Source organism: Lagopus leucura, unplaced genomic scaffold, assembly GCF_019238085.1.
Source record: "Lagopus leucura isolate 7727_CA_CO unplaced genomic scaffold, USGS_WTPT01 Super-Scaffold_100028, whole genome shotgun sequence".
Taxonomy (NCBI): Eukaryota; Metazoa; Chordata; class Aves; order Galliformes; family Phasianidae; genus Lagopus; species Lagopus leucura.
This window is the reverse complement of record NW_024962279.1, coordinates 8,050,184-8,077,113: the sequence shown is the minus strand read 5'-3', so window position 1 is coordinate 8,077,113 and position 26,930 is coordinate 8,050,184. Positions and strand designations below refer to the sequence as shown.

General features: G+C 38.4%; 1 protein-coding gene across 7 annotated transcripts in view; it reads left to right on the top strand.

Moving 5' to 3' along the window:
- The first annotated feature begins 4,408 nt into the window (after positions 1-4,408).
- The window catches only part of NR2C2 (nuclear receptor subfamily 2 group C member 2), a 37,564-nt gene continuing 15,042 nt past the window's right edge, over positions 4,409-26,930 (top strand). For 2 of the 7 annotated variants that reach the window (XR_006180795.1, XM_042880814.1), the window contains exons 1-10: positions 4,409-4,744; positions 7,854-7,937; positions 15,378-15,488; positions 16,397-16,597; positions 18,887-18,989; positions 19,956-20,135; positions 22,007-22,154; positions 24,081-24,174; positions 24,888-25,021; positions 26,294-26,471. Coding sequence is in view for 1 of the 7 variants with exons in the window: in XM_042880814.1 (XP_042736748.1) it covers positions 7,878-7,937; positions 15,378-15,488; positions 16,397-16,597; positions 18,887-18,989; positions 19,956-20,135; positions 22,007-22,154; positions 24,081-24,174; positions 24,888-25,021; positions 26,294-26,471 (1,209 nt within the window). In the remaining 6 variants the exon portion in view is untranslated. Of the gene's footprint in view, positions 4,745-4,998; positions 5,074-6,954; positions 7,059-7,851; positions 7,938-9,263; positions 9,364-15,377; positions 15,489-16,396; positions 16,598-18,886; positions 18,990-19,955; positions 20,136-22,006; positions 22,155-24,080; positions 24,175-24,887; positions 25,022-26,293; positions 26,472-26,930 lie in introns of those variants that run through there. The other 5 variants (XR_006180798.1, XR_006180796.1, XR_006180797.1 and 2 more) reach the window with 5 other exon arrangements.

The following is a 26,930-nucleotide window of genomic DNA, read 5'->3' as shown; positions in this document are numbered from 1 at the left end:
TGTTTGTCGTAAAATCTGACTGCGAACAGAACGGCAATTATGATTAAAATATATCTTTCTACAAAAATAAAATGCTCAAGAATTTTCTTACATTAAAATACATTGTGGGGCAGAGGGAGGGGAAGAAACTTTGCTACCTTCATTTTTCTTTTCTTTGATAAGCTTAATGGATACCTCAATTTTTGATTAACAAACTGGCTGGAATTTTTCCATGTTTTAAGATTTGTAATATGTTTCCAAATGATAAACATAGTTCAATTTATCACCTACACAAGCAAGCTTAAAAAACAGTTACAAGTCTACCACTAAATAAAAACATACTTGTATTGTTTGGGTTTTTCTTGTTTATGATACAGCTGATAGCATGATAACTCTGAAATGAAACTGATAGTTTCATACACCAGATCGTCATAGGATAACAGAAATCAAGTATGTCTCATGTTACAACTTCAGCCTTGTTACTGTTAGATATAAATAGCAAAATTTCTAACCGTGGTCCCAGACAAAAAGTCTGCACTACAGAACAAGAGTACTTTGAAGATTAGGTGCTGACATCGTGTGACTGCTGTTTGAAGTTTCTGAAGTGTTTGAATGTTTGAAGTTGTTTGAGGAATCAGGAACTTAACACACAAAAATATTTTGTTGTAAAAAGAAATAATAATAAGATACAGTGCTATTAAGCATTGTCTGATATAATGTGGAAAAAATAAAAGGGCAAAATATATCTGCAGCTCTACAAGCTTTTCCTTTACGTTATTTTTACCTTACTAGTTACTGCTAACAGGCACACGGTATTAGCCAATTCTCTAACAAACTGAGAGCTTTGAATTAGAAGACAGTAGTTGGGATCTTGTGAAGACAGGATTCAGACAATAACGAACAAGTGTTTTAATCCACATTACATTTAAACTTGTTGAGCCAGGCTACCTGTCAACACTCCTTCAGTTACAGATACAAACGGTCTTGATATATCACAAAGCAAGAAAAATAATAAGAAAATGCCCTTGTACTTTCAGTTTAATTGCATCTAATTTGAGCAAAGCCAAGCACCAAAGACAAAAACTGTCTTAATTTCAAGAGCTAATCCAGTAATCACTTTTTATAGTTTTAACATTGAAATAGAGGTTTTTGGACAGCTTATGCCATTTATTTGCAAGTAGCTCAGTACATTTCTTGCTAACACGCACCAAGCCTCGCTCTCTCTGAAAAAAAAAAAAATCACAACTTTGTAAACATAAAAAAAAAATCTGCAATAATGCACAACATACTAGCCAACCAGTCAATAGTTTCGATGCAAACTGGCTTAGTTTATCATTTCAGTGTGTTTTTGTTTATTTTGCCACCTATTGGAAAGCATTATGTGGATTAATGGTTCTCTGCAATCAGTATTTAGATCTATCTTACAGTACATGCCTATTTAAAATCCATCTTTTATACGGTTATTATAATCGTTTTTCCAAATCAAAGTATAAATCATACAGCAGAGTTAGAATGCTCCATCGTGACAAGATTCCACGCCATTGTAACCAAGTGCTGCTGGACAAGAAGGCCCTGGGGTCACCACCCCTCTGAGGTGATCCTGGATCACATTTAGGATGGAAGAACAACACAAAGCTACAAACACCAAACAGGCTCTTCCCATTTGCGTGCTGCTTTGGCACAAAAGGAACAAAGACCTCTCTGTTCACAGCCGCATAAAAACAGGAGAAAAAGCTATTCCCTGTGTCAGTCCTAAAACATTAATCTAACTTCACAGTTTACCTTTAGAATTTACTATAGCAAATAATCTTCGGTGTATTAAAAACAGTGTGATCCTACAGTGTGAATGACATCAAGACAACAATGTGCATCAAGTTTTGAGAAGAAAGTTTCTAAACTTCAGGGCAGGTTTACAGTCCCGCTTATGGCAACTATAATAATATTAGACTTTTCCTGAAAGCGCTGTTGCACAAATAAATATTCTGCAAGTCTTCCCTTTCTACAGAATAGAAAACACTCGGAAACCACTAAAATCAACAACATTGTCATTCTTTGCCATGCTTTATTTTTATCATTATTACTAAGTGACAATAAGTTTCAATAGCTTTTTCCAGAGAAGTTTTGCAAATTGTTTCCAATGTACACATGCTTTGGAAAGGCATGGAGTACATTTAAAATAAACACACTCTGATTTTTTTCATCTATTTGCTTGTAATACTACACTTCTATGTTCTTTCCTCACTCCCATTTAAGCTAAAGGAAACTGGAAGGACAGTTTAAACTATCTCAAACAAATACCAAACTCATTTCAACAAGAATTCTGTTCGTATAAAAAAAATGTAATGATGAGTCAGAGATGGCTTCTAAATCACATTAGTGGCAGAATGCCTTAAAAGGCTAAGAAATCATAACTGTAATTATATATGTGAGGAAGAGAAGAAAACTTCCTAGCTAAGCCACCAGACTACCTGTCAAACAGACAAAGGATGCAGCGTGTACAAGTTTATTACCACAGTTAACTATGAGCCCTGGAGTCAACAGTCCAAAGCTACAGAAATGCAGGACTTCCCTGTTTAGGAATCTTCAGGCAAGACAATTTGCTACTGAGCAAGTGAATTTAAAATATATTTCACTACCAAGTAAAAACAATGTACTCTTCCCTAGAAGATAAAAACAATAACTGCAGATATTTCTAAATAAAGAATAAATTTAACTGAACACCTTGCAGCCTACTGCTTCCTCATTCTATATATTCTGATGCTCAGAAAGAAAACGTGAAAATTGAAAGCTTCATTATTCATGGTAGACTTCTCATCTCTGATTTATTCAGCATGTGACAATTTATCACAAAAGACTGCACAGATTAACTTAATCACTGAGAAGAAGTACTAGATCTCGTAAGAGAATTCTCTGACCAGAAAGTTGAAATACCTTTCTACCTAACCATGAACACAGCTGGTGTAAAAAAAAAAAAAAAGAAGAAAGATGAAAACTGATTAGAATTCTGATAAAAATATTTAAAAATAGCAAATAAAAGGCAAAACTAAGATTTGCTTTAAGTTTGCTGTCACTAGTCATAGAATCACCTAAGTTGGAAAAGGCCTTTAAGATCACCCAGTCCAACTGTCCACCTAACACCAATATTTCCCACTAAATCACGTCCCTCAGTACAACAACTAAACATTTCATGCTTCAAAAGGCATAAATCTCAAAGTGTAATGCACTGAACTGTCATTTTTTTTCACTCAAGTTATCAGTTTAAAAGACAACTTGGTCATAGACTCTGTTTCACAACTCATTATTCTTGATTTACAAAACAAAAATACCCTAAAATCTAACTTACTTTACAAATTAGGGTACTATGAGGACACTGAAAAATTCATAGACATATATTCAGGAGGGGCACAGCTGTTTATGAGGGTGGACAGTGATAGGACGGGGAATGGCTTTAAACTCAGGGGAGGTTTAGGTTGGCTATTAGGAGGCAGTTTTTCCCGCAGAGGGTGGTGAGGCACTGGCACAGGCTGCCCAAGGAGGCTGTGGATGCCCCGTCCCTGCAGGCATTCAAGGCCAGGCTGGATGTGGCTCTGGGCAGCCTGGGCTGCTGGTTGGTGACCTGCACACAGCAGGGGGGTGGCACTGGATGAGCGCTGTGATCTTTTTCAACCCAGGCCGTTCTGTGATTCTATGATTCCCTTCACACTCCTGAAAAAAGTGTCTACGGTTTAAAATTGCATTATGAAGAAAAAAATATGCAAATGCATCTTGAAAAGTCTTCTTTTGGATGAATGCATATTGCCTTCAGGAGTTATTATCATATTTCCCATCTTCCAGTTCACTGTCTGACCACTCCTTAATTACTTAACCAGACACAAACTAAAATTACTAGAAGTACTAAAACTAAGTTAGATTACTGTGATCAGCCCAGGTGAAAGAAACGCTACAAACATGACAGAACTGGGCCACGAGTTCACGTTCAACAGCCACGGAGATGAGCCCCTCACAGCAGCAAACTCCTAACGCATCTCAGCAGAGACGGCAAACAACATCTGCAGTCACGCATTTAGAAGCGAACAACCTTCACGGCCAGCTCCACCAGGCGAGCCCTAGTCAGCGGCAACAACCAGGTAAAATTAAATAAAAATTCAAGACTATTTAAAAGTAGCTTTAAAGCACCAAACCTTTTTGAGTTACCATCTCAGAACAACGTACCGGCACTCCGCGCGCGCCGCAGCCCTCAACTCGCTCGGAGACGAGCACCACGCGCCACGCGCCGTGCCGCGCCGCGCACGTGCACGGCCAGCCCGCCCGTCCCGCCGCCACAGAGCATGCCGCAGCACAGCTTTGCTTGTCGGAGCGTTGGCGCGAACGCTCGAAGCGGCTCAGGTAGCCCCGCCCCTCCCCGTCGCCATCCTCGGCCCCGCCCCGTGAGAGGATGGAGGGGGCCGCGGCCGGTGTGGTGCCGGGAAGAGGAAGTGCTGGAACGCTCTCGGGCGGCGGCGGCGGCAGGCGGGGTCACGAACTCTGACCTTTCACAGGGCCCTGACAAATAACACAGAACCTCCCCCCTCTTCCCCCACACGCACTCCCCCCTCCCAGTAATACAGTTCTACCCCCTCTACCCCTCCGCGGACCCCGTTAAGGTCCCGCTGCCGCCGCCCCTCGTGGCGGGGTTTGGGCCGCCTCTGGGCACCGCCAACAACGCCGGCCCGCCCGGGCCCGGCTCAGGGGCACCGCCAGGGCACGCTTGGCGCCAATTCCTGAGGTAAAAATCGTGTTTTGTTTTGTTTTTTTTTTCTTAAATGGAGACGGCCATCTGGGCCCCTTCGTCGCGGCGGGGCCGAGGGAGGGGGCACCGGGATCCCGTCGGGGAACATCTCCGCGAGCGGCGGAAGGGAGGGGTAACGCCGGCTGCTGGGGCGGTGGGGGCACCAGAGCTCCGTCAGTCGCTGCGCAGCGGCAGCCGGCGGTGCCACAGGCCCGGCCCGCAGCTCCCGAAGGTGGGGGGCAGGTCGCCGTAGCGCCGGGACGATCCGGTGAGGAGACGCTGTGCTGGGATGTGGGCCTCGTGAGGCCGGAGCTGGTCCGGTCTCGGTGAGAGCCGTCCGAGGGCCGCTGGGACCGCGGTCGTGGAGACGCTGAGCGCGAGTCGCGGATGGAGAGGGAAGATGGAGTCTGAGCGGGCGGAGGCGGCGGCGTGAACCCGACCCTTTTACCTTTGCCACCGGGAGGGCGGAGGGGAGGGGGCGGTGGGTACTTTGCATACGGGGCTGAGGCCGCCGCCATTTTACCGGCTGCCGTCCCAGCGACGTGCGCGGCACCCTTGGCTCGACATAAGGGGATAGCGAGGGGAGGGGGTCTAATGGCGGCGGCGGCCGCTGCCCCGCCTGGGATTTGGCTGCCTGCCAGCGCGGCCATCTTGTGCTCATTCGGGTCCCTCGGGTGTTTTCCCCCTCGCTCGAGGGGCGGTGCCAGCTGTGTGACAGGCGGTCCTAGCGGCTAATGGGCGGCGCGGGTAGGAGTGCCGCATCTCCGATGAGGTCATTGGCTGTGAAAGGAGGCGGGAAGGAGGAGCGCGGCCGCGGGGCGCCGTGTGGCCGGGGAAGCGCAGCGATAGGCTGCGGAGGAGCGGGGCAGCGCCGCCGATGGGCGGTGCGGAGGCTGTCCCTGTCTGGGCCGCTTTTTGAAGGTGTTGCGGCTGCACCCGTTCGGGTCGCTGACTTTGTAATTTTCTGTCTTATCCGTTGTTCTAAGAGTTTTTGCTGCCTTCTTACCACCGCTTGTAGCGTAACGCGGGTTCCCGGCAGAGTCGCGCCTGCCGGCCCTTCTTTCCCGTGTTGGGCTCCGGGCGCCCGATGGGGAGATGCCGAGCTGCTGCTCGCCGGCACGCAGCGTGAAGAAGGCAGCCTCACCGAGTAGTAGGAAAAGGTTTCAGTACAGCTGAACTCAGCCTTCCTTTGTGTCGAACTTGTAGGACTGTCCCCATAAGACATTGGAGTGTGTGAATTTCTTTGAGGTTGATCTGCGACTTGGCTGAGAGAAGCGGTTTTGTCTGATGTTTTGGACGGGGGATCTATGTATAGTCGGTTGGCTGCTGTCCTCTTGAAGCGGAATTGTTTTCCTGGTGCTCTAGGTCCTTTCTTTTTTTAATGCTGTTTTTGTGTTCTGCCTTTTTTGTTGGTTGATTTGGGTATTTTTTTATTTTTCATTTGTTTCTTTGTGAGGGGTTTTACTAGGCAGCAGGTTCTACTTTTTTGTGTTTCTCTCTCAAGAATTGCTTGAGAGTTTTTAACAAGCTTACCTGGTATGGCTGTGCGTAGTCCCTCAACTGCCAGTTAATTTGCTTTGATAGCCTCCGCTGTCGTTATGGGAGGGTTGAAAGTGCAAAGAATTTTGTTGGATAACAACACTCACAGCCAGTTTGTTGAGAGACTTATCATAGGAAAACTTGATTGAGTCTTAAAAAGGTATTCTTAGGAACAAAATCTCATCTTCAATGCTTCCTTCATCTTAAAGCACTGAGAAAACACAAGTATGTCATGGGTTTGGTTTTTTTTTAATTGACTTCAAAAAAAAATTCACAACAAGACAACAAAGAAAAGGAATTGCTGAATAATTTGGGGAACTTGTAGGATTAAATAAGCCTGGAGGAAATGGTAAAATGGGGCACAAGATGGTAACATTAATACCATTAAACAGAGGATGTCTCAGTTTTGGTTACAAGGTGTTACAAATAGTCTTCCACTGATACATATGCATTCATTTACACATTTACCACAGTAGGATTCAATCTTTAATGAATTCTAACATTTTAAACAACATTAGCTTTGTAAAAGTTGAGTTTGGGGCGGGAGGGTGTTGTGCTGGAGACACGAATATTTTTTTCTATTAAGTGTCCTGCTGTTGTTAGCAGTAGGTGGTTTGTGATATTTGTTTTTCTTTTTTAACTTTATGTGAAATTATTGCTTTGCAAGTATCATTAGAAGGTTGTCAATGAAACATGAAATATGCTGCTATTGAGGAATGCAGTTTCATTACCTACACCTGGGTTGTATGAACTCTGGCTTTGTAAGAAGAAAGTAAGTGCGTGAATTTGAAACCTTAATTGAATTTATCTTTGAGGAAACACAGCCCTTATAAGAATCATTAATAAGATACAGAGAATATTTGTTCTTATTTCTTCTGTTTGCTCTTTAAACCTCGAAGAGCATGAAGTTCAAGGTACAGACACCCACATCAGAATGAAGCAGTTCTGTGGTATTTTCACATCAGACTGACAATATTGCCACATTATAATTTAGATGTATTTTCTGTTATTGAAAATATTTTCTAGATGTAGTATACTTTTACCCATACTGTGGTAGATTACTGTAAGAATATGAGTGATGATGGTAGTTTGTTGGAATGACTCAGTAGAAGTTTACTCAAACACCGTTCTTGGTTTGCTATTTCCTTCTCCAGGGCATAATCAGGAGCAGTTTATCTGCAGAGTTTCCCATCCCTTGAGTTCAGGAGAGCACTTGCAAACCGCACTGATAATCAATGTTTAAATCAGTTCTTTCTGGTTTATAAAATTAGCATCTTATGCTTGCTGCTTAAATAATAGAGTAAAAGAATTGTATGAGAAACTTCATAAAGTAGAAGAATAACTGTGCTGTGAATAGCAGAATTCAGCTTTTTGAATACTGCATTTCCTGTATGCATGTACTGCATATATACATGCATATACATCCACACATACCTGTTTTTTCAGATAGATGAAATAGTGTTGTAAATTCTTAAGTAGTATCATAGACTTGTTTAGCAGTAAGGGGGAAAAAAAAAAAACAAAACTTTTGTGGCTGATGGAAGTTGCTGGCATCTTTTTCAAACAGGTTTTCTAATGATCTTGCTTCACCATGGCAACCAATATGGAGGTGCTGGCTCAGCAGGTAATGGAGACTCAGCAGGTGGCTGAGGTGAGTGAAGATAGCACAATGATTGGCGTATGAGCTTCTGAGAGGAAAATGACTTAAGATTGTCTTTGCTGTTTCCAATTTGTAATAAACAGAGCAGATCCTCGTAGAACAGTACTGCTTTATGTCTGGGGTCGTACAAACCAGTGCAGCTGATGATAAATGCTCTGCTTCATTCTAGTGACCACCCCATCAGGAATGCAAGTGGGAAGTTCACTGTTAACTGCAGAGATGCTTATCTGTATTGTGGGTAGATTAGAAGAGTAATATTAAAAAAAATTGTGATTTGATGATTAATTTATTTCATCATGAAAGGTTTCAGCTCTTCTCTTGAGATATCATCTGAATCTCAAGTGTTTGACTTTACCTGTTGAATTTACCTGTTTTACTTATGTACTGTATTGAATTTGCAGTAGGATGGTTGATTTAAATCAAGCTTTATATTTCATAAATATAGAGATAAATATAGATATTTCATATCTCTATATATGAGATGACACTGAGTAGATTTTTGTGCTTGCTATTAAGTGATGCTTTTAAATTCACTGAAGCTTGGATGTTCAACAGGTAGAATGTCTAAATCAACTTGTAAGCATTCAAACTGCATGTATTCACGTCCATAGAAAAGAAGTAATTTGTCTCTTTAAGTCTGCTAACTTAGTTTTAAAAGAAGACAAAAAACTTGGTTTTGTTTAAAATTATTTAGTTTAATATCCTTCAAAGTTGTTTAACTGTGTGATTTTTGTAATTGAGATTTCATAAATAATGAGGGGCAAATATGCTCAGAGATTTCTATAGACAAGATCACTTTTCAGACATTGGTTTTGTTGGTGGTTTTTGTTGTTTTTTTTTTTTTAACCTGTTGAACTAAGATTATACCTTGATATTTAAAAAGTATGATCAATTCAAGAATAAGTGACATTAGGTAAATCTACATCATGTTTTCAGAAATCCTTTGGAAATCCTTTGCACTGTTATTTTTCTTAACAATTTTGGTTCTCTTAAAGTCCATAGTAACAATTATTATACTACAGTGTGGAAAATGGTCTACCAAGTATTCTGGAAATAACACCTAAGGCATAGTTTAAAAAAGAAACCCCTGTAATTTCTTAGTGAAAACTGACAAGTGGTTGTCACTCAGATTTGCTATATCAGATATCAGTTTGGCAAGCACTTTTTTTTTTTTAAAACAAAAACTTTTCCAAAACAATTGGGAATAAAAACCTGTAATGGAAATACTGCAAACTTTAAACTGTTTTGATAGAAATTGAGATCTTTAATCACATCTTAGACACATAAAATATGTGACATTTGTAATTCCTCGTGCAGGAAATGCACCGTGGTAACATAGTGTGATGGTTGTATCTTGCCACTGGAGAGATCGCTTCATCCCAAGAATTTATGAAGCTCTGTGATTTCTTCCTAGCCGGTGGGTAAATAGAGGGGTTCATCTCTTTACAGTGTTCAACTCCTACTTAAATTATACACCTGCTTGGTGCATAACCCCATGAAAACTTTTTTCATGGAAAAGTAGTTGCAAGCAGCATTGTCTCACTACGAGTTAAGTGATGTTGCCTATAAATTTTGAAATTTTTTTGTATGAATGACTGGATATCTTTAGCCTGATACAGTTTTTAATACAACAAAATACATTACTGGTTTTCTTGAAGTGTACTATATCTGTGCTCACTGATTACAGTGGAAAATTTAGCTTAAAGCTGGGCATAAGCCTTAAATAAGAGACTTTTTGGGAATATTATAAAATTAAATGAAAGGAAAATAGTTGTCATGTACAGAATTTTAAGTTTTGAATGTTCAGAAGCAAATTGCAAACAGGATAATTTAACATATGTTCAGCTATATCTGCAGCAGTTTTTCAGTATAGTTGTACATTGTGCGTGGCTGTATTGAAAACTACAATGCCAAGTGCCAAATCAGATTGCTGTGCAAGTAGGCTATATGTTGTTTTTCCTTCTTGAGCAACAGTTAGTCATGTTTGCTTTCCATTATGCTGTGGCTACATCACAGGAGTTATTGAGCAGTCCCCATTGTTTGTATTTTTGTACTGACTGTGTTTTTAAGGGCTTCATAAAATTGTCCTTTTAATGGTTTCAGGTATTTCCACTGCTTTTGGTTTCTCTATAGCAGTGTTGCTTCTTGTGTTTTTCCAGCTGATTGTTTCTGAAGAGACTGTGTGAGAGAGTTCCATTTCTGGTGTATGCAGTTGAGTGTGCGAAAGATTGCAGAGTAGAGAGCAGCTTGGGGATTCAGAGGGAGTTTTAGGAATTCTTCCTCGTTCTCAGTTAGTTTTGAAAAGCCCAAATGCTTTAGCCTTAATGCGGAAGTAATGCTGCTTTTCTTAAGTATTTATGTAGTGCCATTGCCATGCAATGTATCAATAGCCCAAGTTCAGTCTCCACATCAAATTAATTTGTGTATCATTAAAATGTATTTTGTTATGCATATGTATTTTATGCACAGTGCCTTAGTCTTTAACATACCGTTTTTAAACAGAGCTGTCATTATGAGGAGTAATAAGGGCTATTACCTCTTTTCAAAATTGGATCTAAAGTGACCGTAAAGAACCTTTAAATCACGAAGAATTGCCAGTGTTTATATTCCCCATTATTATATTTCAGATTCAGTTCTTGTTCCATGTAGGACGAATGTGAATTAAGTATCGTAAGTCCCTTTGTTGAGAGACCAATTAAAGACTGGTGTCAAAAGGTTGTTAAGTAATAATAGTTTCCTCACTATAAGTAAATATCAGGTCAACTGATTGTTACACTGTACTTGTGCTGTAAATACAGTCCAGTAGTTATAGTAATTATTCGTAGCTACTGCTTTCAAATAGAGCTTTGTATCAAGAGCTTGATTTCAGTCAGTAGTGAGCACGTTTTAGTGGTAAGGCTGAGGGTCCTTGAAATTGAAGTAAAATACCATAGCTACTTAAATAAACCCGTCACGCATTTGTTACATAAGGCTTTCTAATAGTAGTTCACTGTACTCAGGTTTATTTTCATAAAACTAGTCAAGTTTCATGGTCACTTTTCCAAAAGTTCAGGTAACGTAACTTAAAAATTTCCCTAAACTTTTTTTTTGTTTTTTTTATCAGCCTTCATTGCTGCTTCATACAAATATTTTATCATGGAACTTAGGCAAGTGAATCACCCGGGAGTTACAAACTTGCTACATAAATTCTTATCTGTAAGAATAGTGATTTGTGTTATTTGCAAGGCCTGGACAAGTTGAGAGAGGAGTATATTCTTTTAAATACATTAAGTTAATGAACATTAAGGCCAAAGACTCCACAAGAGATATGGTGGACTTTCTTTTTCAATTAATTGATTTGAAAATACTTCAAGCTACAAGCAAACACTTGTCTCAAATTTCACTTTGCTGTTTCATAGTTCACAGAAAGTGTGGTAAGGGGCTTAAGAACAGAGAGATAGTGGGATGGGTAAGCTTGACAACATGGGAATATCTTCTAAAGATGAAATTAACTTTACCATTAGACTCCTTCAGCAGCTGGCAAAACAGCAGGAACACATCGATTCTGCTTCCTTGGTTACAGGCAGTGATAGTGCACTTGACCTTCAGAGGAGAAGGGTCACAGAGAACCTGTTTTATAAAAATTCTGGTTGCTTTCAACGATTGGAATCCTTATGAATGGACACTGGATGCAAATATCTTTGATCTGACTAGAAGTGAGTTCAACATTTTTTTTCAGATTGATTTGGCCTCAGAGACTTGCTGAGGAAAAATGTAAATAAGACTGCAGGAAGGATTTGACTCTGGAAGTACTGGAGTCAGTACAGCATGCAGCTAGGGAGCTCCAAAAAGCAAACAGTGTTACATACATTAGAACATATTATTTTTCCCATTTCTTAAAGTAGGTGTATTTGATCTGTCTTCTGTAGGGGAATTAGGAGGTCTTGAGATGATTTTTTTTTTTTTTTTTTTTTACATGACATTCATAATTTTCTAACTATCTCTAAGTCAGGATATTAGTGTGTTCGGGGGTTTGTTTGTTTGTTTTAAGGACTGTGAAGTAAGTCTGTGTAAAATGTGATTCACTGAAGTTTTGTGATATAAGGCTGATTTCTTTCATCTTCTCTGGAAAGCTTCCTGTCTTAAAGAAATTGGGGCGCATTTAATTTTTTTAAATATAATTCAGAATTACAAAAATGTACCGTCACTGACTTTAAGTAGGTCTTTGTATGTACAGCTTCCATAGTGGTTGTTTAAGTATTATACAGGTTTTTCATGGTGTGATGTTTTGAACAGTATGCTAATGTAGGAATATAGTAAATGTAATCCTGAAAATGAGCCTAACATCATGCTCAACTGTGATCTTCCTGAAATGAGCATTTACGAGAAATTTGCTTTCAGAATATTTTAATCCGATTTGTGCTATCTTTAATTAGAATCCCAATTTTTTTCTATAGCATTTATGTAAGCTGTCTGAAGTCAGCCTGGTAAATCTCTAAAAGTATAGAGAATGGTGCATATGCTTGGACTGCTGTTTCTTTCTTCATTTTCTACTTAAGAAGTCAAACTTGTTACAGTTGATGAGTATAATAATAAATCATCAGAATTATATCTGTTCTTATTCATTGTAGGAGTATGAAAACATTCAAGGTAGAAATTCAGCTGACATAATATTACAGAAAGTTGTTTTGTTTGTTTTTTTCCTCTCTTGTAAACTGTTCCATTTTTTTGATTTGACTTTCTATCCTGGTTCTTACTTTGCTGTCAACCAATGGCAGTCTGGAAAATAAACTTGGTATTTTCAGTAGCCATTGAATTTAAACAAGGAAGCTGATGTTCATTTGTGTCCACTGGGAGTCTCTTGATAGGTGTTTTTCTGTTTCTTGTTTTCTTGCCTAGGTATTTCTCTCTACTGCTGGATAATCTAATATCATCTAATAATGAGAGTATACTACACGTGTGTCTACCTGTTTGTTTGCCTCATTTGTCATTCAACTTCTGTGCCCTTTGTTTTAAATATAGCTTTAGATTTTAGTTCTACAATATATGGGACTACGTAGGATATGGGCAATAGGAGAGTAAAACAGTATGGCTTCATGAAAAGTGCTGTGTATTTTAAGACTTATTTTTTTCTCCCAAGGAGACCGTGCAGTAAATTTTCCTTTCTATCCAAACTGTTTTTCTTTCCTTCACAAATTTTTGTATATTAAACAGGAGGTGATTAAATTGACACTAACCTGTTGTTCACCTATACAAGTTCAGATGAGTAAATCATTCAGAAGTTATTTGAAATAAGATGTAATAAAAACAACTTGAGTTTCCTAGGTTTGGTCACCTGTCTCTGCAGATACTGGGCTATTTTGGTACTCTAATTCCTATGTAGAATGCTATAACCAGTCATATCGCTGTCTACAACCACCTGAAAAGAGGCTGTGGTGAGGTGTTGGTTGGCCTCTGCTCCCATGTAACTAGCAACAGTATTAGAGGAAATGGCCTCAAGTTGCACCAGTGCGGGTTCACGTTGGATTAGAGAAAGAATTTCTTCTCCGATGCAGTGGTCAGGCACTGGAATGGGCTGCCCAGGGAAGTATTTGAGTCACCGTCCCTGCAGGTATTCAATAAACGTGTAGTGGTGGGACTAAGAAATGTGGTTTAGTGGGGAAATGATGGTGGTAGGTGGAATGGTTGGGCTAGATGGTCTTGGAGGTCTTTTCCAACCTGGGTGATTCTCTGTGTTCAATGCAGCCCTGTAGATATTGTGAAACTGTAAACTTGTATTTGTGGGGCATTTATGAAAACACAAATTGTTTACAATTCTTAATTACAGTTATTGTAAATTATGAAGTTTACAATATGAAAATACTTAAAATTCTGAAACTATCAATATGTAAAATCTGTTAAACTGAAAATAAGGTTTATTTAGCATTAAGCAGATGTAATAATTTAGGCATATAGTTTGTTGAGATTAAAAAACATTCTTCCAAAGAATAGAGTTCTGGCCTATTTGCCTGGTTTTCAAAAAGTAGTTATGGCTTAAACTGGGTGTAGAAGAAACCAGACTGCAATATTCTGTTCTTTTTTTATGATACATCACTGCAGTATTTTATTCCCACTAGGATGGAATACCTATAGAAGTGTGTACCATATCATAACAATTCATAACACTTTGTTTTCAGACATGCTGCACGTGTAATGTTCGCTGTCAGCAGTCTTCCAAAGTGTTGTTTTTTTCTATCATTTTATATAATAACTTTCAAAAAGAATGTGACTAAAAAGTATTCATGTCATGCTGTTGCCTGCAGACAGTAGTGTCACCTCTGGAGTGAGGTGCAGTGTTATTACAGTAAATATTTATCTACTGCTTAGAATGGTGTTATTTCTGTAACCTGTTGCAACAGAATGTCATGTATACTGTTATTCAAATATTTTTGATCCTGTCTGAAAACATTGGTGAGCACGTGTAGTATATGGCTTTAGAACAAAATCATCTTTTGTTTGAATTTTCTCACAAGTGTTAAGCTATCAATTCAAGTCATAGATTACTGACTTGGGAAATGCACTGGGAAAGCAGAGCCAGTCATCATGCTAGTGAACTCTTCACTAAAATAACGGAAGTTACCTGCATGCACTTGAATACGTGCTGAGTATGCTGATGTCTGTGGAAGTATACATTCAAGAAAAAAGCTTGCAGTACCATGAAATAGAAAGACAGAACGACTTGGAAAAAGAAGATAGGAGGGAGGCAAGCAGTACTCAAAAAGAGATATCCAGATTACTAGCTGTAATAAATTTAACTTTTTACCTCTAAAAATATTTGCCCTGTTAAGATTTTTCTTACTTTTACTTGGAGAGTGAAATTACCATTTTGTTCAGTTAGGCTGTAAAGGTAACTTTAAAGGTAAACTTCACTTTCTGTAAAGTTTTCAGAAAACTTCATGGATAAGATCAGAAATCAAAATGAAGTGTATGTTTGTTCGGGTAGAAGGTCTGTGTACTCTTCAAACAAATTCTGTGTATCTCTTGTCGCATCTATGAACCCGGGATTGAGGACATTTTTATTTTAAATTTTTAACATAATGAAATATTTAACATGACACATTGTAAAAACAAAATACACAAAGGAAAAAAAAGGATGAATATAAAATTGTAAGTTGAGAAAAGTGCATTTCTGCATTTCAGTAAACCGAAGACTCGTGCAATTTAACTGTGTTTTCTTTGGTTGTGAAAAATTGTAATTGTTTTGTAACTTTGAATATGCCTTGATTTGGTCTTGTGGTTTTGGTTTTTTTTTTTTGTCATTTATCAGGTTCATTCTATCCCCCTGATATCTGAGTTGGTTTAATGGTTGTAACCTTTCCATTAAATGTAGGTTGAATGCTAAAGCCATCTGATGTTTAGTAAGCATCTGTATTTTAAAGTGTATAAATCAGAATTCTGTGTGTTATTTTACAGGTACAAACTATTCAGAATTCACTATCTGATTCTCCAGTGATGACCAGCCCTTCCCAGCGTATCCAGATTATTTCCACAGATTCCTCTGTAGGCTCACCACAGCGCATTCAGGTAAAAATCTATTGGCTTAGTAGTAAGCGGTTACGTCTTCATTTTTTTCCCTTTTCCTGCTCCCATTTTATACAAAACAGCATTAAAATCTATTGAAGGTTTCTTCAAAGTCTGTAAGAATAGATCATTTCTATCGCAGACCAGAACTCTTTCTCTCAAAGGATGCGATTAATGATGGCTAGTTGGCTGTATATAGTAATTGTATTGGTGTAGTGGAGTGAGGAATATTTTCAGGGGTTAAACAGCCTACATATACAAGTTGCATGAGCTCTAACCATACCAAATGCGCAGACACTGTCAACAGACAGTCAGAACGTTTAAGATCATCACTAAAGACTTTTCTCCTTTCCTTCCTCTATCCCTCCCTTCCTCTCCCTGTCACATTTAGAAAGAACCAGTGGCAAACTTGCCTGCGAAGGCTGAAGTTAGCGCTTGTATTACTACCTGATGGATTGTTGTTATGCATGGATAATATAAAGATAGCATTAATATATCAGAATTCTAAATGTATGCAGTGCCAAATGATATGAAAACTAAATATTAGCGTTACTAAAGTGCTGCAGTACTTCTTTAGCTGTCCTTGGCCTTGTTTTGTGCCAGTGCAATACTCGTGTACTTTTGCCAGAGGTGGTGCAGGAGAGGCATTTGAAATGGTCCTGGGCATACAACCTCCACCAGTTCACCAGATGAACTCCCACTTTTCGCGAATTTATCTAATATTTCTCTTCTGTATGGTAGGTATGAAGATACAGAAATATTCTAAACAACTTGTTTTGTTTATATTATTTTGCAGTTATAACTTTGCACCAATCTAACAGATAGCAAAGTAATTAGTAGCAAGGGCATTTATGAAACAGTATTTTATAATTGTGACACAGAAACATGCTATTCTTCAATGTGTTTTATAGATTGTGACTGATCAGCAGACAGGTCAAAAAATCCAGATAGTGACAGCAGTCGACTCATCTGTGTCTCCAAAGCAACAGTTTATTTTAGCCAGTCCAGATGGAAGTGGTGCGGGAAAGGTGATTTTGGCAGCACCTGAGACATCTAATGCCAAACAACTTATCTTTACCACCGCAGACAACATTGTGCCAGGCAGAATTCAGGTAAATATAGTAAACAAGATTAACCACACATTTTTTTTGTTTCAGTTTTTGACTTTTCGGTGCTTTAAATGTAGAATTCCTGTAAGACATCAGGTATTGTGATAATTTTGTAACATGGATTAGATGATAACAATTGTAGGCTACGGTAGTCAGTCCTAAATCACGCTGTCTTCATGTTTCTCATGCATTCGATTGTATTCATTACCTCTCATTGAAATTCCAGTTATGAGAAAGCATACACAAATAATTAAGCTGGTGCTTGTGAGGGGTGCCAAGATTTCAGACCTAGTAAAGATTTACAGATCTGCAGTGATAGAGCTTACCTGGGCAAACATAGGCTCACAGTGCAGTGTCACAGTATTGGGATTAATGTTCTTCAGTGCAGAAGCTGTCACAGAATCACAGAATTGTAGGGGTTAGAAAAGGCCTCTACAGACCTTCTAGTCTGTGAGAAGTGCTTGTGTTCAGTATTCCAGACTAAGGCAGAATTTGCTTTGAATCACAAATTATTTCACGCTTTTGCAATAGCAGGTGACTTCAAGGATAAAAGGATGCAAGTAGAGAGAGGGGGCAGTTTATATTTCCTACTTCCCAGTGCAAATTCCCTCCCCTGTTTCCTTGTTGGTTGAGGACTCCAGAATTGATGCTTCTAATTCCCTCAGCGGATATCTGGTCCCTATTTACTTTGCTGCTTGGGTTACTCCTCTGTATTGTCCTCCCTTTCTTGTTTGGCTTTTACCTATCATGGTATGCTGCAATAACCTCTTATAGTTAACCTTTCCCTCTGACTATCATTCATACTACAGAACCAGTTTGTACTGGTACATCTTGTTACATTACTCAAAAATTCAAGGTCTTCATTTCTGCAAGTAGAAATGTATCTGAGCTCCATGGTGTCTTTTTGAACCGTTTTACAGTCATTACATCCCTTTGCAATGCAAAGACAGCATTTATTTCATTATAAGTCCTAAGAGCAAGCTGCAAAAGAAAGTATCCAGGTGAGTTTTGAATATCTCCAGAGAAAGAGACTCCTTTATCTCTCTGGGCAGTTTGTTCCAATGCTCTGTCATTCTCCTGTTCATGTGGAACCTCCTGCATTTCAACTGGTGTCCAGTGCCCCTTGCTGTGCACTAAAAAGAGCCTGGCCCCATCCACTTGACCTCACCACACTTTAGGTACTTATAAACATTGATAAGGTCCTTTCTCAGCCTTCTCTGCTCCAAGCTGAACACATCCCAAGTCTCTCAGCCTTTCCTCATAAGGGAGATGTTCCAGGCCCTTCATAATCTTTGTAACCTCCAGTGTACTTTCACCAGCCAGTCTCTAACTGCCTTGAACTAAGGAGCCCAGAAGTGGAGACAGTACTCCAGATGTGACCTCACCAGGGCAAGGTAGAGGGGAAAGATCACCTCCCTCACCCTGGTTGATCAGACTCTTTAATGCATCTTAGGATACAATTGGCCTTCGTGGCTGCAAAGGCACTCTGCTGGCTTACAGCCTCTGTTGTATTTGTGGGCCTTGTAGTATCAATGGGAACTCTGAAAAACAAATCATATAAGCAATAATCCATTTCCAGTGAAATTTGAGATTTTTTTCCTAGCCCCCTCTTAAAAAAGTAAAATGAATAAATACGAGCTGGTGCCTGGTTCCTATTCCTACTATTAGAATAAGAGAGTATTTTACAGTGAGCAGTATCTTTTTTTAATACAATTTTTTTTTGACAAATTGTGTCAACAGTTCTTGAAAATTCATTTTATAATGTTGCACAATCTGTTACCGAGTGGGTTTTGTTTTGTTTTAATTTTTCTGTGGTGAGTTGAATGTTTTCAACTAAGTTTTGGGATCCAAGGTCTTCAGAAGCCAGACTGTTTTCTATAATTAATCTCTGTTTCAGGCTGTATCCTCTAAACCATATATACGTACTAGCTACTGTGAGGATGTCTGGGAAGAGTGTGTGGAGTACAACCATCTTTGGCTAAAACACAGCAGTTGTTTGACAGTAATTTACAAGAAAGGAAGCATACACGTGAGGGAACTTCTATTGAATGAAGCTGGGAGTACAATTTGGGATTTGTGTTTTGCTTTGGCTCTCTAATAGTCTTGCCATTGACAGTAAAAATGCTCATTAAACTTTATTTTATACTACTTAATTTCATTACACATCTGTCATATTTGTCTTCACCTTTGGCTGCCTCTTGCCTGTTGATACACCAACCCTAGGCAGAGCTCCTTCCTTTCAGCAGAAAATACTGCCTGGTTACCTCTTCTTGTTTTGGAATTTTCACTCAGATAGTGACAGACTCTGCTTCGGTGGAACGTTTGCTGGGAAAAGCTGATGTTCAGCGGGCCCAGGTAGTAGAATATTGCGTGGTCTGTGGTGATAAAGCATCAGGTAAGGAAGCATAGAAAGCAATATTCAGGAAACTGACTGGAAACATTACTAGGGTGAAAGAAAGGAGATTTCATGTGTTTTTAAATGATTATAACCGTGCTGATGGCAAAAGCAATTGAATCTAAGGTGGAAAGAGATGTTAAACGTTTATAACTATATGTACAGAGTAGTACAGCTCTGCTCAAAATAATATTAATTTGTACTTACAGTGGAGTAAATGATAAATTGGCATGTGCTGAAAGAGGAAATAACAGTTGCATAGCTCCTAGTAACTGAAACCATTTGAAGAATTAAGTCCTGTTCCCCAGAGCTGTGGGCAGCCTTGCAGTAAGTGTTGCCTAGAAAAGTCTACCTGCTTCAAGGAAAAAATGCTTCTTAGAGATCACTGACAAACACAGGACTTCTTGGTGGATTTTGGTTTTTTACTGTTAAAGAAAGAGGCAAGTAGAGATCAAGCGAGTCCTCAGTGGTTTCAGATTCATTCAACAAACAATCTACTAAAAAAAATTTCAACATTAACTAAGGAAGCATTTTATGAAAGTGCTTATGCAATTAAAACGATATCAGAATTAATATGCACAGGAGTTTTGACTAAACATTGAATTTCAGATTTTATTCCAAAATTACTTATCTCCATTTAATTAAATGATTAGCGTGTGTTCTTTTAATGCAACTTCAGGCATGTGCTGTCCTTTATATAGCTCCTTTATATGCTGTAACAGCAGATAAAGTGGGAACTACTACTTGAGAGGCCTCTTATTCAAATAAAGGCTTGACCGCCTTCTCTCCACTTTCCCACTTAAAAGTCCTGACAAAAGGTATTAAAGCCTTACAGGATGTTTCTTTATTAATGCTTTCTGCAGTCCAAAATGTTGATGAGAATACAAAATAAGGGTGCCTAAGATAATTATTTTTATGTTAAAACTGGAGTTATTTCCTTCTTATGACAGTATATATGTTTCCTAGGTCGTCACTATGGTGCTGTCAGTTGTGAGGGATGCAAGGGTTTCTTTAAAAGGAGTGTGAGGAAGAATCTGACCTACAGTTGTCGTAGCAACCAAGACTGTATCATCAATAAACACCATCGGAATCGCTGCCAATTCTGTAGGCTTAAGAAATGTCTAGAAATGGGCATGAAAATGGAATGTGAGTGTTAATTACCTAATGTGAGAGTATGCCTATCAACTAAAAACTGTGTACTACTATTGGTTTTTAATGCTTTCATTTCAGTCTATGCTGATTGAAGGAAATAGAACTTTTGATATCCATCTATCTCACCTTTCTTTCATTGCTGATTATGTTTAATGTGCATTAGTTGTTTTTATATGTATCTCAGCTTACTTGTGGTTCTAGAGCAGTCTAGTTAGTCACGCATCTTGGCATGCATGTTACAAATGCAGCGTATGTGTATAGTACGAAATACTTCTACAAAGATGGATGTAAGTCTAATATTGTGTGTACAGAACAGTTTTTGCAGGTTTATTTTTCTCTTTTTACCCAGAGATGGGAAGTGTTTGTCTTTTTTATATTTTGGTCATTTTAAAGCTCATTTTCCTGTTTGTATGCAATACTTAGCTACAGTTCCAGTGCTAGAATCCAAATAACTCTTTCAATGCATTTTAATTCCAATTTATAGCACCCTCTGCTTCTACAGTCCAGCACTTCATGAAGCCTGTTATCTTGTTGTTCTCTGATAAATTTAAGGAGAATTTAAGGTGAAGCAATAAATATTTAATTCTTCTTTCTACTCTGATCTAATCAAGATAAATTCCAGCCACTGAGTTATAAAGGAGGCAGAATTTCATTTTGTAAACGAGGAGATCTTTGTTGTATTTACACTTTAGAAATCCAGAGGGCTATGCACACACTGAATATGAGGTGTGACATCTGTGGTGAAGAAACTGCTTCATTTCCAAAAGCAAACCCTTTTCATCCCGGTGTTGTTAGGATGTATGCATACTGATTTTGCTGTGTACTGGTTCAGGTTTCTGATCAATATCTACGTATCCACCAAGCATAGAAAATAAATACATCTACTTACTAAGCCCTAAATTTTCCTGGCACTAACAATATTAGTAAAAACAGGATGAACAAATAAATAGCTTGCTGTTTACAAGGATAGGAAGAAACATATCCATGTATTTTAGCGTTACATTGAAAAAGGCTATATAGTAGGATTAAGTTTTTTGTTTGTAATGTTAAATCTTGTAGAGCAATAACCACTGTATGATTGATTTGTACAATGAATACATAGTAGTATTGTTTCTATTTGCATTTCAATTTCAGTTGAAAAATTGACACGGTGAAATGTTATGCCAAACTATAGATGAATTTGTAAGATTAGTGACTTAGATTCCAAGTAACTTTCTGTAATCTGTTTAATAATAACACCTTAGTGTTATAAAGAAGCACTATTCATTTCCCTTCTTCTTTTAAAAGAGTTCTTGTTTGGCATATTGGAGAATAACCTTATTTTCTTCCAGTTTTCAGAATTTAGAAATGTTTCCAGTTGAAAAGGTTACTTTTAGAATGCTGCTCCCTAACTGGCCTGAATGAACGAATGGGAGAATTGCGTATGATGTAATGTAGGGCAGTAAGCCGCATTTCTTGCGTAACAGAAAAATTCTGTAGCTAACTCGTATTGTTTCTACTCATTCAGAGTAAGGCTAAGACTTTGTGTATAGCTTTACCTGGAATAAGAATCCCCTCCCCCTTTTTTTTTTTTTTCCTAATGTAAGTTGCAGAATGTTTTGTCTCCTAAATACCTGTGAAAAGTCAAGCTTTGCCTCCAGTTCAGGAAACTTAAATGATCAGTCTGTGCCTTTGTCAGTTAAAATTTACTTAGGCACAAGTATAGCAAAACTGGAAGTGTTTCTTTGGTCTTTATATTAAATTTCAGTTTCATGCTGAACTAACTCACCACTGTAGTTATTAAAACAGAAATCCTACTATGAGTTTTACTTTTTTAGTAGTTCATTCATTTTCTTTCAAATCTGCGTGTTTATATCTTCATATAGCGGTTCAGAGTGAAAGAAAGCCTTTTGATGTGCAGCGTGAAAAACCGACCAACTGTGCAGCTTCCACTGAAAAAATATATATTAGAAAAGACCTACGAAGCCCTCTAATAGCAACTCCAACATTTGTTGCAGATAAAGATGGGGCACGGTGAGTAAATACATTAAAAAAAGTGTTGTTTAAGGTTATTTGTGCATTGCAGGCACAGCTGTGTTCTTTTTCCCCCTACACTCTAAAGCATTGGCCAATAAAAGAGTTCCAGTTTTGTTTTTCCGTTACCAAGACCAGTCTAGTATCTTCTGTTCATCATCAATGTCTTTGTGTGAGTACAGTTAGACGGTTTTAAGTTAGGAGGTGTAGCTCATATCAAAGCACAAGCAGGACAAATATGTGAAATGCAAGTAAAAAAACATGGAGACTTACCAGTGCAATGGATTCAAGTGCACACTGTGCTGAAATCAGATCCACAAATAGCAGACTTCAGTCTTCCCCTTCCTGAAAACAGTAGTGAAGAGCCTACAGTGATGGATGATTCAGATCCCAAAAGACTGTAAACAGACTGTAAAACTGCGGTTTCATTTTGCTATATTGAAGATTTAAATTGGATATAAGGAAGGTTTTTACAGCAAGAGCGGTGACGCATTAAAGCAGGTTGACCAGAGAGGTGGTGGATGCCCAGACATTTGTGACATTCAGGATCAGGCAGGTTTAATTTAAGCAATTTGATATAGCTGAAAATGTCCCTGTTCGTTGTGGGGGTGTTGGTTGGACTTGATGACCTTTAAGAGTCCCTTCCAACTCTAAGGATTCTATGATTCTGTGAACTTTCCACGATACTATGATATTCCGATATGGTTTTTGTGTTCTCAGTTTTCCCCATTGGGAGTCAGGAAAAATACATGAGTATGGTATAATAACATAATAAATAGAGGCAGAATTTTTTTTTCCTGAATAAAATAAAACTCAGTGTAATATACCACATTTTGAAAGCTGTTGCTCCAGTTAGTGTGTGTGTGTGCATGTATAAACATAGGATCTCAAAATTCAATGTGTATGTTCGTGTGCATGAGTTTTACTCAGACATATTTTTTTGGATAAGTGACACAACGATTAGGGATCTTAAGCCACAAATTCCCTGAATTGTTTTTCAGTTGTTCTCATTTGCTGGTCATTTTGTTCAAAAATACGACTCGTAGACACATTTGCTACCTCAGGATTTCACAGAATCACAGAATCACCCGGGTTGGAAGGGACCCAAGGATCATGTAGTTCCAACCCCCCTGCCTAGCAGGGCCACCAAACGTACACATTCAGATCAGGTTGCCCAGGACCCCATCCAACCTGGCCTTGTGTTGCAGATGCTTTACCCTCCTATAAGCAATATTACACTAATTGTGTGACCCTTTTATTTATGTAGGACTCAGATTAGCAGAAGGCATGATAATTTGCTTCCTGTGGTAGTTCACAATGTTAGTGTCAGACTCTTTAAGCTATCAGTTCCACAAGGCCATTTATATTGGATTACACAGGCCTGGAGTGTTGTGGCTGTAAATCATACTTACTGCCTACAGAGACTTTACACTGTGTCCTTTGAATAGATTGGAGAGTAATGATGCGTAATCAAAAAGCAGCAGAAGAAAAGACAGCAGAGATTTTTAAATAAACTTGATTATGCAACTTTTTTTGTAGTGTGAAATAAATTTTATTGACTCAACTTTATTTACTGCTGTCCATTATCTAACTTGGAATGCAGAATTATGCCTTAGAAGGCTTTACTTCAGATCTGCTTGGTGGCTTCTTAAGAGTTTTCATAAAACAGAATAAACCAGTTTCAAAAACGAACGAGGTGAATATCTGTTTAGGAAACTGTCACTACTTTTGCACAGGAAAAGGAAAAGTATTCCTGTGGTTGAAGCTTTTTGGAAACTATTTCGGAAATACTGACATTTCAATGAATAAATTGTTAGTTTTTAAATTTACAATTTCATGAAACTGGTACTCTATGTGCTGTTACATGTTCTTCCTATGCATTGTGTAGGTACCATTAACTGCCACATGGCTTATGGTTTTCAACAGGTCTGCAGGTCTTCTTGATCCAGGAATGCTTGTGAATATTCAGCAACCTCTGATCAGGGATGATGGTACCATCCTCCTAGCTGCTGACTCTAAAGTATGAATTCTTTCAGTTAAGTTCTGAACATATTGATATATTGTATGGGAACTGAACCTCTGATTGATCACCTGAGGCAAGCACTGAGTCAGCCAGAGGAGCACAGGTGAAGGCAATGCAGCTGTGCTGCAGGAAGGGGGAGCCTGGCTGCACCCCTCCTAGACCTATTTAAGAGCTGGCTACCAGTGGGGAAGGATCTCTTCTGGAGATCTGCTCTGCTGGAGTTTTGTGAGTGAGCCCAGGATAGGGGTAAGCTTTCTATCCTCTTTTTATTATTATAATCTGCTTTGCCTAACTCTCTTGTTTATCTTGTAGTTATGACATCTTAATATTCATTGATTATGCATATATACAAACTGTTTTAGCTATGTACACAAACATGAGTCATTCTTGCACTTGAGAGGAGAAGGTTGGGGTGAGTCTGAAAATCTGTAGAAATGCAGAGGAAAAATAAGTTCATCAACAGAGACATCGTTTCTTTTCACACTTATTTACACCATAACTAGATCTCTGTACAATATGTCAACAGAGGTTGTGAGTTAGGGTTTAAAGGTCATTGTCAATCACATGTGAGCCATTGTAGGTGATCAAGAAATGGAAAAATACATAACAGTAAAAAGAACACAAAGATTAAAAATGTAAAATTAAAAAAAAAAGAAAGTATGATGTAGCACCTATAATTCTGATCCGCTAATATGGTTCTTCCTTTTTAGGCTGAGACAAGCCAGGGTGCTTTAGGAACACTAGCAAATGTTGTAACATCTCTCGCTAATCTCAGTGACTCACTAAATAATGGAGATACTTCTGAAATTCAACAAGAAGAGCAATCTGCCAGTGAAATTTCACGGTATGCATCTTAATTTAGCATTTTGTATTTTGTATATTGAAGTAATTTGGTGTTGTGATATCAAACACAGCAGAGATTGCCGAGTACTGAGAAATACAAAAACAGTTCTTTGGAAATCTGGACTTGGCTGTTGTCTCAGCCTGTAGACTGCTTGTGAAGAACTGTGACGTGTTATAATGATAGTGGTCTGAGGCTAAAGTAGGTTTCATTCTAAGAAAAACAAGAATAGAGTAGAATTATAAAACAGAAAAGACCTTCAACTTCAGTGAGTCCATGTGTCAATCTCACCTACCAAGACCCTTCACTAAACCATGTCCTTTAGTGTTGCATCCGTACATCTCTTAAATATCTCAAGGGATGAGGATTCCACCACTTCTGTGGGCAGCCTCTTTCAGTGCTTGAATAAGTGACTGGCTTGTGGCTTTCAGAAATGCTGAGAATAGTAATGCTTTGATATTGCTTTATTTGACAGGCTTGTTATATGGAAGCTTCTCCTGTGAAGTGCTTGTTGCCCTTAACTCTTTTTCTTGGGGTTCTGTATGATTTTGCTGTGAGATTGTACTGCCAAAATACCAGTTGGTTAAAATGGGATAATTGTGGTTAAAGTAAGATGGATAAACATTTTTTAAATTCAATGTTTAGAAAAAATTTGAATACTTCATTAAATGAGGAAAAACAACGCACTCTTGAAATTCTAGGGATGGGGGAATGTTTTTTTGTTTTCCTAATTGTTGTTTGTTGTTGTTTTTGAAGGAAAACGTAAGTTGGCAGTACAGTGAAATAAGAAGAATACTTGGCCTTAAAACTCTCCAGTGTCAGAACAACACTATGAAATACCATTATAGTATCGCTTAGTATTAAAGTGGAGCATAAAATTCTGAATCTAGACCTAAGCTCAGTTGTCATAAAAAAAAGGAATTTACACAGTCTTATTTCTCCAATGGCAACAGCTGGAGTATAAAGTACAGGAACTAGCCTTTCTTATATTACTGTCATAAGATTTCTAAGGCACTGTCCTCAGGAGAAGGAAATTGAGATGTTTTTGAGGTGGGACTCTCTTTTTAATTGGTTGTATACTGGGCATTCCCAGTGTAATGTCCAAACAGTACAATAGAACCAGGCTTTAATGAAAAACCTGGCCTCATGTCTTAACATACATGGGAACTGTTTACCCTAACTTCTGAGTGGGAATGCCTCATTGGGTTTTATTTAACTTCTTTGAAAACTCCTGAGAGTGTGAGGAAATGCTTTCACTGTCGCTCTTTATTGCAGGGCATTTGATACTTTGGCCAAAGCACTCAATACCACAGATGGTACAGCAGCTCCTAACTTGGCAGATGGAATGGATCCTACAGGAGGAGGGAATATTCATGTAATTAGTAGAGATCAGTCGACGCCAATTATTGAAGTGGAAGGACCCTTACTTACAGATACGCATGTTACATTTAAGGTACATTTCTTGACGTGTCTTACTAAACCAGTAAGACGTAATCCAAAATATGAATTTTCTTTAGCAAAATTAAATGTAGCAATCTAGAATAACGACTGATATTTGAAAGAATCTAGTACTGTTTTTGCTCTTGCATGATCTATGTTAAATGCATAAATGTTTTTTTGGAAGATATTTATTTCACTTTCTGCTATGGTTGATAATCACTTTACATATCATCCATGTAGTACTGATTTGCGTAGTTCATTTATAGTTCTAGGTAATGTAGAACTTTTGTTACACAAAAATCTTTTAAATAAGAGGTTGCAGTGCCTTTTTAGACTCTTTCAATTACGCTAATCAAATAAGAACACATTGAAAATTGTGGGAGAAACAGTTACAATCATTGTTATCAGATTGCACTGTTTAAAGAGTTACAAAGATCATTACTGAAATAACAGTACCTAAATAGTCAGTTTA